Raw genomic sequence first — 15,353 nt, forward strand, 5'->3', positions numbered from 1 at the left:
TGCCTTTTCTATCACCAGAAATTATCAGCAAAAGTGGAGCAAAGTACATTGCATTGTGGGAGGTTTTCGCATTTGATATAATGAACAAAGTGTAATAACGCGAGTCTGTAAGGAAGGTGTGTTTAAGGCCATTTACTAACGTTTAGCTGTTCGATAGATGGCGCTACGTTGCGCAGGACGTAAACTAGGTGAGGCGAAAGTCCATCACTACCCAGAGGCAGTTATAGCGGATAATGGATGTTAGTGATGTACCTGAGATAGCAAATAGCCCGTCGCTGGTGATACGAATTGTTGTGATACAGTCAGTGTGACCTGTAAGACGGTGACGAGGCTCTCCTATAGAAAGATCCCACACCAGTACCGTACCACGCTCAGATCCCGACACCACTTCTGTATGTAGGGCAACCGCCGTGACGGGGCAATCTTCTTCCACCAGCACCTACAAATACATATGTATTGTAGACACGTTGGTATTACACACGAATGGATATGGAAAGTCTCAAATACATAAGACGATCAGAAGTCCTACAACTTTTACCGAGTGTCAAAAAAATCATCCATGTTTATATACATATGGAAAGAAAACGAGAAAATCAAATCATTGGCAAACCCGCTCAAAATATTGCCTGAAGAGAGAGACCGAAAACAAACATATATTGATAGCAAGTTCAAGAGGTGTCATATGGAAAATGTAAAGTTGATTTATTGAGATACACACTTCTACTAAATAACCTTTCAAACACGTGTACATGTCACGTGGTTTGATCTTAAAGCTACATGGGTGAACGAGCATACCTGTGTAAGTTTTGCAGTTGCAAGTTCCCAAACTTTAAGAGAACCGTCAACTGAAGCAGTCACCAGATATTGGTCATCCACAGAGCGAGCGACGCACGTGATCCTCTCTGTGTGGCTGACACAACCAATCATAGTGCCATCATTTGTCCTCCAAATCTTTCCGCTGCGACAACAAAACATGATGTCATGGATTTGGCGCAATAAAGTAACGGTACAAAAAGTTAACTTTAAAAGATATGTAAAACAATGACAAACTCCTAATGTTATCGAAGTACAGATCCAACAAGGGCAGGATGAGGGTCATCGTCGGAAACCCAAGTGACTCTGCACTGTTGACGTGGGTTTCCGACGATGGGTGAGGGCGAGAAAGCGAGACGTTTTGTTCGTATGAAATACCTTTGGATACGATTGGGTATATATACACTGACAAAACAATGACCACCATCTTCGAGAAAAACTACCCCCAATCGACCGACCAGAAAAAATTACCTTTGGTCGCCTCGGGACGTGACAAGGTACTGGCCGTCACTGGACAAGACAAAGGTGGCAGCAGGGATATTGTATGTCGTCAGAGTGACCCCTGTCTCCGCTTGCCATATATGGAAGTTGCCTTGGACATCGTAGGACAAGATTCGTTCGTCGTCAACGTATTCGACATTCTGAATCATGAGCTCATGGTGCTGTAAATGCAACATCCCGATAGCTGTTTAAATGCCGTTTAAGATAATAAATGATTGACAACAATTAACAAAAGATTTCAATAAAGATAAATTCCCTATGTAACCATAAGAATGATCACTATATTAAGTTTCAGGACGTCATCTCGAATAGATTTTTAGATGTGCTCCGGAAAGAAAGAATACGTAATATTGGGCAGACCTTATTGGTTCCGCAGTACCAGGAAATACAGAAGCTATATTAAAGAGTATGTCTTGTCTTGCCTACTAATCATATTAATGCATTTTGTGCATGACGTTAAATTAAAATGAGTTAGTGAATATGGTCGTAAATTATGAGATAAGTGATTTTGGCAATTCGTTCCCATAACAACGGGAAATAAAGGTAAGCTCAGCCAAAGCAAAAGCAATAAAAAATAATTCAAGCTTCACGCACATATGCAGCTATCTAGGATGATATTAGATATGCGAGGTACCGAACATCTTATTATTATGGTTCATTGCTTAAGTACGATTCAGTCTCATATCAACGAACACATCGAACACATTTTCCCCGATATATTCCGGAAAAGCTGGCATATCTTGATGTCAAATTGTATGCATATGACGCCGCAAGTAGGTCTTCGAGGGTTAAACGTTCAAGTGTAGTTACTTTACGAAAGAGTGCAAATTAGTCTGCCACCATCTTAAATGCTTCGGTTTATGTTTTTTACCTCATAATATTCACATAATTGTAGGCAAGGATTAATAAATAACTATATGTAAAGTTAATGAAATTGTGAAAATAACAATTTCATCAATTGAAGCATATACCATTGTAGACAGGTAATGGTAAACACAATCATATCGCTAACTGTAATACCTTGTATGACAGAGCCCAGGTGAGAAGCTCGAGGCTCCAGAGAAGGAGGGTCCTGTCCCTAGAGCCGGTCACACAGCAGGAACCATCTGGGGATACAGCGATGCATGTGATACCAGCAGAATGTCCAAGCAGATTCTCCTTGAATTCGTTTAATTCCAAATTCCACATTTTTAAGACACCATCCTCTCCTCCTGTAAACATTAAATTAATATAATTGCAATAAGTGATTTCTACCTCTTACATTAACTACCTATTGTATAGCTATATATCCATATCTACAATACACGTTCCATGCCTAGTTTGACGTTCTAAAAGTATCTAAAATTTTAAAATTTCAAAATTTGTTTACTGTGCGAATGTATCTGTTTTAACATGTCTTTACTCTCAGTTTTATTATCATGCTTTCCCTTTCTTGAATTTCACTTTTGGCATGTCACTGACGAATTAAGGACGAGACGACTGCATGATGATGTTTTATATTCATGTATCATAACGTTGCTATTTAAGTGTAATTCACTTGTTTGTGCTTTGTCCACTCGTTCCTCTAAACCTAACCGCCTATAGACTGCCAAATACCTGACAGCGCGAACCGACTCTGGTCGTCCATGTAGACACACGTTACACTACCGCTATGGTCGTTCTCAGTCGCTTTATTCATGGTCTTTTTGTAGAAGTTCCACACGTTGATCTTTGTCTGTAATCAGCAGAAATGAACATGTTGTCACATTTATTGGGGTATTAGAACCAAGAAGAGAAGAAAAAGATGGATAGCTTCATGATGCCTCTTATCCGGAGGGAAACACAATATTCCACTTTAGCTATTGAACATGTCCTTGATCATTTTTGTTATTTCCGAGTCACGATTACCCTGATAACTCCTGATAGCAATAAGCTATCCCTGTTGTTCATATAAGTGTGATCCAGGTAACAGGTTGATAGGGAATTGTAAAGCTACTTGACTGTAAGTTCATGATGGTTTATACGATCAGCCTGGTCAATAATTGTCTCTTGTTAATATAGATAAGATATTGCAAATGTTTACATGAAACGGGAGGACTTGACAAGGCATTGATGTGTTCAAAGTAATCAGTAAAATAGATAGATAGAAATCATCTTAGATATAAAACAATATCTTTCTTATTGTCTCGGCAACAACAATGCACTGGAAGATTTTGTTACCAAAATTAACGAAAAATATCCACATGTCAACTCATTTCTTTTACCATTTCATTCGCTGAATAGTCTTGCCTATAGCATTTTCTTTCATAAAATATATGTTGCAGATAGTTAGTAACTATACATTTGAAACGCCAACCCACGCACTGGTAGGACAGAAGTACATGTTGAAGGGAAACGACGTTCCTATAGCAACGGAATAATTTATTTGAAGTAAAGCCTGCTCAATAATGACAGACTTGTCAAACAGACATCACAAATGTATAAATGAACTGCAGAATGTAAGAATGACTTAATCAATTGTGCCAAGTCCAGCCCTAAAATTAAAATCAACCGCATTCGTAAATGACGGTAAATACCCCTTCAAAGAGCATGCCATATTAATGGTTGTTGGCGAGTAATCTCTCTGAATACTGTACTGTAAGTAAGAAAGTTTTAATTATAATTACCTCTGTTGCACTGAAGATGAAGAAGTCGTCCCTGGAAATACAAACGTCCCGGACAGGGTCACAGGAACTGCCTTTTAGTGTCTGTAGTAGGTCAGTTGTGCGTAAGTTATATAGGTATACGTTTCCGTCCAAACACCCTACCACCACATGGAAACAGTCGTTAGACACGTCAATACACGTCACCTGTAGCAGGTAAGTGACGAGGTAGAAAGCAGGTATACGGACAAGGTACACAAATCAGTTTATAGACACAGAAATGGTACACAAATGGTAAAAGGCTATTTCCGGGACCATTCGGTCATACTGGAGGGTATTGCACTAACTTAGTGACCTACATAAGATGATATATATGAAAAAAATAAAACCAACTCTGAGTCCGAGTTTTCATAAAAACTTAATTATTCATATTTAAATGACTTTTGTCGAACGCGCACACAGCCTTTTTTACAGTTGCTAATATTTGACATGAACAATATAGTTGGAACAGAGATAGGTTCAGTGAGAGCAAATAAACTTTCCAATAGTTAGATGGCACTATTTGCTACTGTTTCGTGAAAATTGAAATATGTGTAAATAAGGTATGTCCTCCTAATTAATGATTCGTGCCACCGTATGATAACTACCATATATTCAAAGCCTACAATACACGGTCATCCCCAGCATAAATGGTTAAACCTGTCGACTTACGTACATTCAACTCTCAGCAGCAATCAAACTAATGTGACTGTAAATCGATGTCTGATAAACGTTACCCGTTCAATGTGGTATATATCAGCTTTGTATGAAACCTAGCAACCAAATCACAATATGTCTACAATACACACCAGCATATAACTTATTATTAATATTTTGCACATCTCTGTTCCAAATAAAGCAACCTTATTAATTTCTAAACACCATATGTTTAATGACGAATATCAACATCTCCAAATATGCATCACGGTTATTTTTTATGGGTGATCTCGATCCTTACTTTGTAATTATTTAGCCATTCTTATTTTCGTTAAATCAATATTTTACTTGCCGATGTATATGTAAACACATACAAATATTAACTTGTGCATTGCTGTTTTCCCACGCCCCATAAAATGTGTTAGTTTTATCTTTCTTGTTTCTTGCCACATACTGATGTCTCATCTATAGATGCTCATTACGACATGTGTTTTTATGTCTAGTTCTGTGTTATCATTTTATATTTTACCGTTTTGATGTCTAGTTCTGTGTTATCATTTTATATTTTACCGTTTTGATGTCTAGTTCTTTGTTTTTTAATTTTACATTTTCCCGTTTTGACGTAGCTGTCGATTTCTTTCGGCACTTCCCCCACGTAGAGAGCAGAGCACCAAACATCTTATGACACCAAGTGTTCCGATATCCCTATGTAGGTTAGATCCCGTGTTTAGCTACGACCCTTCTCCAGTCTCCCTTCATCGTCCTAACTTCCATTTGACACCTTCCATTAGTGTTGTCTTGTGTCCTTGACCATCTGATTCTACCTTCACAATACTTATATCCCATAGTCGCGTTTCCGCCACATTAAATGTGTTCTCGTCCAACCAATTCCTGCCGTTGTGACTGCTATCTGTGTGGATATTTTTATCTCCGTGGTACTTTTATTGCCTTAAGTCACCCCGACCTCTTCAGTCTGTAAACACACATCTAGTTATAACTTCCTCCTTTGATATACTCATGTGCAGCTGAAGAGCTGTATTCAATCGTCTCCATTTTCTCCACGTGTTTATTAGGATGTCATACACCAATATCGGCTTATTGGCAGTGGACGTAGATACAATGTACAATCGATCAATCGTTGTGAGAAAAAGATCAGACCTCATCCAATATACCTATATCTTCTTTCTTTTAGACGTTTGGTATACTTGACATATATACCAGGAAGTTATCACATCGAATAGCTAACTCGCTAAAGTACTTAACAGCCTTTTATGGGACTGTTATAATAACCCCCCTCTCTTAAAAGAACTGTTTTTCAGACACCTTGATTGAGTTCGTTTCACTGAATAGTGGTCCTTGGCTCATCTAGCATATCCTTCTCCACTTTCTCGAAACCGTTTGTAAAAACCCGATCCTCCCTATATCACGCCTCCATGTCATAAGTACCCTTATTTGTGTTCTTACCCTACCCGTCCATAATTAAGAATTATGCGCGTGTTCATTAAAAACACAAGAGTGTGATAACTGTTTCCAAAGTAGTCCTGTTGTTTGATTACATCAGATATACGACACGTGTTTGGTGTGATAGGTGTTTCCCACGTGGTCCTGTTGTTTGATTACATTAGATGTACGACACGTGTTTAGTGTTATAGATGTTTCCCACGTGGTCCTGTTGTTTGATTACGTCATGTGTATGGCCCGTGTTTGCCAAATTGATTTTCATTTCATCCTTACCTATATCTCAGTGACCTTTCATGTTCTGTCACGTACACATTGGCATACTACCTATATTTTTATAACTTACTGAAGTGAACCTGTACTATAATACATAATTGTATCACTTTTGAACCGCTCCGTGTCCTTTGATTTATGATTTAAAATGTATAAGAATATTGACCCTTGTTATTCAATCGAAATGCCTAACGACCCCATCCGTGACCCCGGACATATGATTATAAGGCTAATGAACCCTTCGTGACCCCTCATATATACATACATGACAAAGACACCTCTATGGACACTGATATATATATTAACATGACTAACGACCCCTCCGTGACCCGTGATATATAATCATATGACTAATGAACCCTTCGTGTCCCCCGATATATGATGACATGACTAACGCCCCCTCCGTGGTCCTTGCTATATAGTAACATGACTTACTACCCCCATCAATGACTCCTATAAGGGCGTATATAACCATACGACTAACGGCCCCTCCATGTACCCTGTAGTATACTCACTGCAGGTAAGGTGTTAGAATTGACCTGCTGCCCCCATTGCCTGATCATAAGAGGCGAATTTATCGTTTTTTCTAAATGACTGTCTTTTCCGTAATGTCTCGATTAACATTGCTCCCATTTTTGGCCTTAAGTTCGTCCCTGTTAAGAAGTTTTTGGTTTTGTTTCCTAGCCGAAACATGTACCAGATATCTCTAAAAATGGTAACTACTACTTTATAATCAGTATATAACGAGTGAGACGTCTGGCTCGTCCAATGACAATATAATGTGATCGGGTGAGGTGAACTGCTGGGTGTCTTCAGCAGTATACTTCAGATAGATAGAACTTTAAGGTCGGCATCGGTTCTGCGATATCACAAGGAGTCAAACAAGAACCCAATGTAGCTTCTCTTTGCAGTTCGCACACAGTGGAGGCCGGCTTAAATGAACATAGCTATTAATAGGACAAATATCAAACTAAATCAACCAATCCATCACCCCTTTGACATGATCGTAATGACTAACGACACCTCCGTGACCTCTGATAGATATACTACTTACGCCCACTTCGTGTCCTCTGAGCTGATGTATCCATGAACCGGTGATGAATGAAAGCACATGCAGGGAATTGTCTTCACAGCCTGGAAAACATAAAACATATACATTTGTATCGCTTGATCCAGTTTCTATACAGAAGACTTTTTATGTGTGTCAAAGGTGCTCCATGCCATTAATATAATAAGAAGATGGAGCAATATAATTTCATTAAACTAAGGTCTACACTGCCTGGTTAATTTTCAAAGATACCAGGTGCCAAAATTAAGTCTTAATGAAAAACACGGATGATATCGATTAAAAAACCAATCTAATTAATTAGCTTTTGTTACACACAGGAACTGTTGTGCACATTTGTCACCGGCAACATATCAGCTTTATGAGTATAACACATGTAACCATATATTTATCAGCAACATTTGTAACCATAAACGTATTTATAATATTTGTGGTCAAATAGGTAACTAGAAAATTTTAACCATACAAATATATTTGAGATATTTAACTGTACAAGTATGCATACTATTTATAGCCATCTACGTATATCTAACATTTGTAACCATACATGTATAAAATTTGTTTTTGTTCTGTGATAGGGGTTCAAAATCCTCGCAACAGTCAGGGTAATATGAGGACTGGTGTCAAGGAGAGACCTACAGTAAGGGTAATATGAGGACGGGTGTCAAGGAGACACCTACAGTAATGGTAATATGAGGACGGGTGTCAATGAGATACCAACAGTCAGGGTAATATGAGGACGGGTGTCAATGAGACACCTATAGTAAGGAAACAGCGCAAAGAAAGACAGAACAGTGAGAAAGAAAAGGAAATTATAACATTTGTAACTATACACGTATATGTAGCATTTGTATACAAACAAGTATGTATAACATAAGTAACCATACAAATATTTATAAAATTTGTAACCATACAAATATATATACCATCTGTAGCAATGAATGAACATTCAAGATTTGTAACCACAGAAATAATCAAAAAGATTTTTAACCAAACATGTATATAACATTTGTAATCATAAAGATATATGTAACATTTGTAGCAATACACGTATGTATATATAACAGTTGTAACTATACACATATATTTATAAGTACAAAAGTATCTTTAATACTAATATACAATAATAATAATATGCAAAATTCATATAGCACACTATCTAATTTGTAAAATTACTCTTATGAGCTTCACATTACAACATATAATAATACATTTCAAGTGTTGCACACTGTACAGACCATATATAACCCATGTCGACTCTAGCAGTTAGATGATAATGTGTACAGGAAGTCCGCTAAAGACTTAAGACACACACAAAAAGTGAGTTTTAATCTCCTTCTTGAAATTAGGCAAGGGTTTTTGACGTTTTGGTAACAGAAAGCACCGGTTACCATAGGCACAGTACGAGAAAATGGAACGCATAACAAGGATTCTGTCTCCGATCGTAGTGATCGTAAGGGCTAGTAGAGAAAAACAAGTTTTGTAAATAATCCGGATCCTTTCCATTAATTGCCTTGCATGTTTACATGACAAATTTTTACTGTGACCTGCAACGCAGTGGTAGCAAATGCAATAAATAAAGCACTGGTGCGATGTGCTCCCTCTTTCGATAGCGTTTACCTGTTTCTCCATATTCAGAGATCTATCAAAGTGTACACCAAAGTTCCCCACAGCTAGGACGGCCTTATTAGTGTGGCACCCATCTTAAGCTGGAGACCTTTCATGTGGTGACACTTATGAGGGGGATGCTATTAGTTCTGTCTTTCCCGATTCAACGTAGTGCATCATCAGTCACTCCATATAAGTACTCTCGAAGTTTGAAAATTAAGTCATGGTTATTGACGTCAAATGCAGCTGACAGATCAAGCATGATGAGAACTGCAATACATTTCTTATCCAGGGCGGCAGCTGTATCACTGTAGACACGAAGTATATTGTAAGTGGTCACGAAAGGAAGATTTCACACTGAAAGGTATTTCTTTGATTCTTCCATGCTTGTCCACTTTAGGTTTCTTCAACAATGGTCTAACATGAGCTTTCTTGAAATACGATGGAATCCTTGACTCAACTAACGATTTATTCATGCTTAAGTTTATCAAAGGGAGTAGTGCTTCAAGACATTGCTTCAGTAATACTATGAAATGCGGATCCGGTTCAAAGGATTTCGATTGGGAGTTTGTAATGACCATGCACAACTCAGCAACTTTTCGATTGTTGGCGTCACATGTTCGCCATCGAATTGGATGTCAGCAGCTATGACTGAGATATTGAAGTCAGAATCTTTTGTCAAATTTTGTTTATTATATTCTATTATGAAGAATCCCTGAACTAGTTGGACAAGGCTTTCTCAGAAGAACAGCTTGATCGAACTATTTCACCATCAGCCCATTAGTTTCTGGTGTGATTAAAAAACTGGTTTTTATCCGAACCACATTCTGCGATTTTACCAGGATAATAACCTTCCTTACAATGAATGAGAATTGTTGACTAGCCGACATTCGCTTCTCATTCATTGTAAGACGGGTTATTATTCTTGTAAAATGTATATAATATATATAATGTTTGTACCGTATATTCATATACATGTATATATAACAAGTATAACATACCCACACAGACCATTTGTAACGGTATTAGTATCGATAACATTTGTTACCATGGATATACATGTAACATTTCTAAACATACAAATTTGTATAACATTTGTAGCCACAAAAATATTTATAAATACACATTTGTAGCCAAAAAAATATTTATAAATACACATATCAACAACAGTTTAAACAATAAAAAGCATTCATAACAAGAGAAAGAAGTACCATACAAGCCGTCACTAATACAACATACAATAATCAAATGGTTCATCTGAAGGACAGCATGTCTATATTTGAAGTCGATAGGAAACAACTTATTTTCCACTTAGTACTTATAGACAATTTCTTCCTTTTAATCTATTGATACCTTTGGCCCTTACTCGGTGCTACGAATCGTATTCACAGAAACCTACAAGTAATAATTTTGTTCGCTAATGGCGTATCTCCCGATATATCCTCTTGGTGAATATCCGGAAACCATTGTCCGCGTCAGTGGTCACCTTCTACGTATCTGATATATATATAAAGGCCACTACATTAAGCATTGATTTTTCTACCCTAGTATAGCGGAGAAGCGTGGTGTTTGTACGCTGGTGAGCATGTGGAAAATTACTTCTTTGTATCATTAGAGCTGACGTGACTAATGTATTGGCTTATACAAGGTATTAGCCTGTGTCTTAAAGCAAAGAGACAGCTGTAACAATTGGGTGAATTGATGGATTTTATCGCTATATTTCCTATGTAATCCTGAATAGTCCTTTGGCCTTTCTCAATGATAATTCCACTGTTGTTGGTAATTGATTAATTCCTATTTTATCTATAGACACAGAGAACCAAATTAACAGAAAACCTTGCCGGTAAAAGATTCCTCCATATTGCTTCTTTTCGCGGCATTGTCCATTCTTTTTATTTGCAAAATCTAGAAGATTATATATTCAAACATCTAACACTAACTGTAACAGATCATTACCATGTCGGTTTTCAAGCCAAACGAAGTGTTGCACTTAATGAAAAACAATCAATTGCAATGATACCACAACATACAATCAGCAAAACAGTAAAGACCGCCTTCGGTTATGGACTAAAATCCAATATCTAGCGTCAGCTAGAACCAATAAAACAACTTAAAATCATCAAATCAAATCAGATGACCATATTCACGACAGAAACACATCCGCATGCATGTGATCACACAAATGAACATATCGTGCTCACATACATATATAGATACATAGGTATGGTTAAGTTTGATGAAGACATTATGAACATAGATGATATACGACACTCCGTCCCATAACCAGGAAACGTCAATAGCTGCTGAACCATTTCACCGCTTAACACATTCAAATGTCATTGTGATGAACAGCCTTCTATTTCGAAATACAAGGCGTGAGCTCTCTATTAGTTATCTTGCCTCCATTAATCCACGGGATTTCGAAGATGAACTGCCCAATAATCTAGACATTATCATGGAGACATAACTTTTGAATTATGATATTTATTGAATCATTGGTCTTTTTCACCTCCACATCGGTATTTTGAAAATTTCTTTAGACCTTTTCTTCGGTTTTGTGGTTACCTCCTAGGTATTATGACTTTTTGAACGGTACTAATATACTATTTGCCTTTTGTACAAATTAATTAGAATGAACGACAATTATGTAAGTAATATCCTTTTATTATTGGTGGATAAGTAACAAGGAGGCACTAATGGCGAAGAAATATTTTTTTTAACAAATGCATAACGATATATTGAAAACTCCATTAACTTTGCATGCGTGTTCGATCCTTGTTAACATTCCTAGTGGTTCCAATGTCACCACGACCATCCTACTTCTAATTTTGAGAATGTGACCTAACCCGGATTTAACCCCTTTTTAATGGATACAAACATTTTATTCCCCCAACAGTAGTAGTATTAATATATCCAATATATGTATATATCTATGTTTGATAGAGGTTGTCAGGGCTTGGAGCTCTAAGTCCAACCACCTGAAAAATATTGTGCCCTCACGCAGGAGCGCTTGCTAACTGCACACAATAATCTCAGTATAAACAATGTATTCTCACGCAATGAACAGTATTATCATTATTATAAATTTAAATCATAGTTTAGAGAAACTACAAGGCTTAAATGTTAATCATGAAGAATACAAAGTTCTATAAATTCTAACATAAGATGCAAGGGAAAATAACTGTTAACAAACTGTTCAAGGAAAATGACAATTGCATAGTTATGAATATCAAGGTTAAATTGAGCAGATATATTTTGTAATGTTTTAAGTGCATAAAAAAGAAAAATATTAAAAGACAGAAACATAACTAAAAAAAAAACATACACATTATACATTCACACCAAGGACTCGCACTTAATAAACAATACACCACATCGCACCTATACCCCCACATACAGGTACACATCACCAAAAGATTGGCATACGAAATCATGTATATGGGTATTACTGTCGTTATACGTAATGGCTGGTGTCGTCGATGAGGGTAAAAGAATCTTCCGGAACATCTGATAAAATCTTCCTTGTACTTTATCAAGTGTCACCGTGCAGACCTAGATTTTTTTTGAGTTAGAATTACGATATTGTTATTATGTCTGTATTATCTGTTGTTACTGTATACTAACCTACAACGAGAAAGGTGTTATCACATGTGAGCTCCATGCAGGTTATGGGTGATGTTATACCATCTGTGATGCTTCCGAGCTTTACTAGATCCTCTAGGCTCCACAAGACAATGGATTTATCTCTGGATGCTGTTAAAATATTATAATCAAAACGACAGATGATAATTTCATAATGTATCAGTGAAAATTTTGTAAAGCCTTCTATAATGTTTACACATATATATCACATCAAAGATCAACTATATACAGTGCAATGGAAACTAATAGCAAGCTATCATATTCCTTTACAACATTATGCGTTCATATATGAAATATCTATTAAGCATGACATACTGGCGTAGTGGATACACTGTATATTAATTTGTATTCGTCGGTATAAACCTTAGAAAAAGCGATCATAATGTGAGCAAATGATCTTTGTTTTATAAAATCATATTATAAACAAAACAGCCAGTAACTTGGGGGAAATGTTTGCAAGTCGTTTCCTACCTGAAGCGAGAATGCTGTTCGAGCTATTGAGACGAACACTTGTCACGCCTTTAATATGTGACTTTAAGACACAAATCTTCTTTCCCGCATAACTACAGATGAGGACGGTGGTATCGTCTGATCCACTGATCACATAATCGTAATTGGCAGCGACTATAACTGTGTTCACGTCACCGGTATGCTCTCTGATAGAAAGAAAAATATATGTGCGGATTTACCTGCGTAATTACAAATGATTAATTGTTGAATTCATTCTCTTGTTAGTTGGCTAATATAGTATGACAAGAAGTGTTGTAGCATACAATGCCTTGGCGATTGCCCGAGTTCTGATACACTCGTAATTCATTTTTGTTATTGTCAACTAAAATGGAAGTAATTAAGATATAACAAAGTTCGAACGTGGCAACTCTTAATTTACCAACAAAATGGTGATTATACTTTAAATTAACCAACACATATATTAGGCTTAAAATTCAAGCAAAACAAAAACCACAAAAAATATCGACATAATAGCGAAACAATAATTCAATCACAAAACTGAATAAACGAAGGCAAAATATAAACAAAAACATAAATTTGCTCCTAAACAAAGTTCAAGAAGAATAAGACCAACTGCACTGGAAGAGTAAGCGTCTTCTGGTTCTTTGTCAAATCCGGGTCAAGCAAAAATCTCCAATGAGTTACGGTGGCAACAACAAAACCACTATGCATATTAACAAAAAAAATGTGAATTCATATCGCATAAGGAAATCGAATATTTAAGGATTGTACCTGATTTTGACTGCGTATACGGTAGTATGCCCGCAGTTGGCAACAAACATATCCTATGGTTAGCGCGTTAGGTACAATCCTTATATTTACATCAAACGAATCGTTTAAATACAGTACGAAGAAAATACAATTCAGTGTGTGTTGCGACGTTGGTAGCTACGGCAGCTGTGGTTGCTAAGATGATATAAGTCCAGTGAATCTACGTAAAGACATCAGTATTGTTAACATAATTAAAAGAAACAACTCAATATTTTGTCTAATATATTTTATGTTTTTTATCAGTTGATATATTCACATTCCACAATTTCCGTCTCAGATTGACAATGGTTGTCAAGCACAGCGTGTATTGACACATATTTAGTAGTGACGTGGTCAAATGTTCTCTAAGAGCTCTACGCTTCAGTTATTTGTTGTTAGCTTACCTCGTGGAGAAGTTAAATTATCACTCATTTCCGCAATATTCAGTTAAGTTTTTGACAAAATACTCACTTGATGTGAGCTTTTTGTAGATATCATCGGGTAACAGGAGAAAACGCTAAAATAGCGTTGACCAGTTCTTTCAAAATGGCACCGTCTAATTGACGTTCCGGTAACGTCACAAAAAGACGAAATCAAAATTATGTTACCTATTCCCGCGCTTATCAATCCGCTGAGCCTTTTTTTCATCAACCTGCCTATCTCGAAAACTTGTTGCAAATTTCTCCGTAAGTAGTCAAATGCCTGTATTATCAGAGCACTGGCAGACTTGTAACGGTACATAGGGAAATACTGATTCTTGTGTATATCGCATTACCACTTCATCCTATTCTCGGTATTCTTAATCATTCGTTAGGTAATGTTCCTTCAAACCTGTATTGTCATCGGTTCATACTAACTGTTTGTGGATTGGCGATATGAAAGGATGAACAATAGGCTAAAGCAATCAGTCATTTGATACATGAGATCTCGTCTCATGTAACCTTAAGAAAGATGATGCCCATAAAACTGACATGTCTGTGATTATAATGTTAATCAGTTTTAATTATAGAGCGCGTACCGTTATATATATACATGTACAATTCAAACAAATATAATCAAAGATATCAAATCGATACAACATAACAAAAACCGGTGAAATATACGGTTGTCTCTATCACTACCAAATAGACACTTCTAAATACGGTATAATGATTGAAGCATTTGTCTTTCCCAACCTAAAACTCTAATTAAGACATATGATTTGTTTCATCAGGATATACAAGATCCATGGCTGTTGTTAAAGTCCGACAGCTGATGAACGAGCACGAATGATTGATGGATACAGCTTCATATATGTCTCATCTTACCAAAGTCCTTGCCACTCTGGAGGCATTTTAATGACGTTGACTTTATCTAATGACCATCTATCATGATCCGCTATATATCACAATACGGATTGCAATCCTAGAAGACGG

The 15,353-nt window shown here is 36.7% G+C and overlaps 1 protein-coding gene across 3 annotated transcripts in view; it reads right to left on the reverse strand.

Moving 5' to 3' along the window:
- Positions 1–15,353, reverse strand: part of LOC117335944 (NACHT domain- and WD repeat-containing protein 1-like) — a 58,567-nt gene that overhangs the window by 2,284 nt on the left and 40,930 nt on the right. For all 3 annotated transcript variants that reach the window (XM_033896240.1, XM_033896249.1, XM_033896232.1), the window contains 9 exons: positions 13,150–13,334; positions 12,661–12,789; positions 7,417–7,496; positions 3,960–4,142; positions 2,911–3,028; positions 2,335–2,525; positions 1,285–1,475; positions 796–958; positions 253–439 (listed from right to left, as the gene is read on the reverse strand). In XM_033896240.1, coding sequence (XP_033752131.1) covers positions 253–439; positions 796–958; positions 1,285–1,475; positions 2,335–2,525; positions 2,911–3,028; positions 3,960–4,142; positions 7,417–7,496; positions 12,661–12,789; positions 13,150–13,334 — 1,427 coding nt within the window. The remainder of the gene's footprint in view (positions 1–252; positions 440–795; positions 959–1,284; positions 1,476–2,334; positions 2,526–2,910; positions 3,029–3,959; positions 4,143–7,416; positions 7,497–12,660; positions 12,790–13,149; positions 13,335–15,353) is intronic.

The sequence above is a fragment of the Pecten maximus genome, chromosome 1, assembly GCF_902652985.1.
Source record: "Pecten maximus chromosome 1, xPecMax1.1, whole genome shotgun sequence".
NCBI classification, from domain to species: Eukaryota; Metazoa; Mollusca; class Bivalvia; order Pectinida; family Pectinidae; genus Pecten; species Pecten maximus.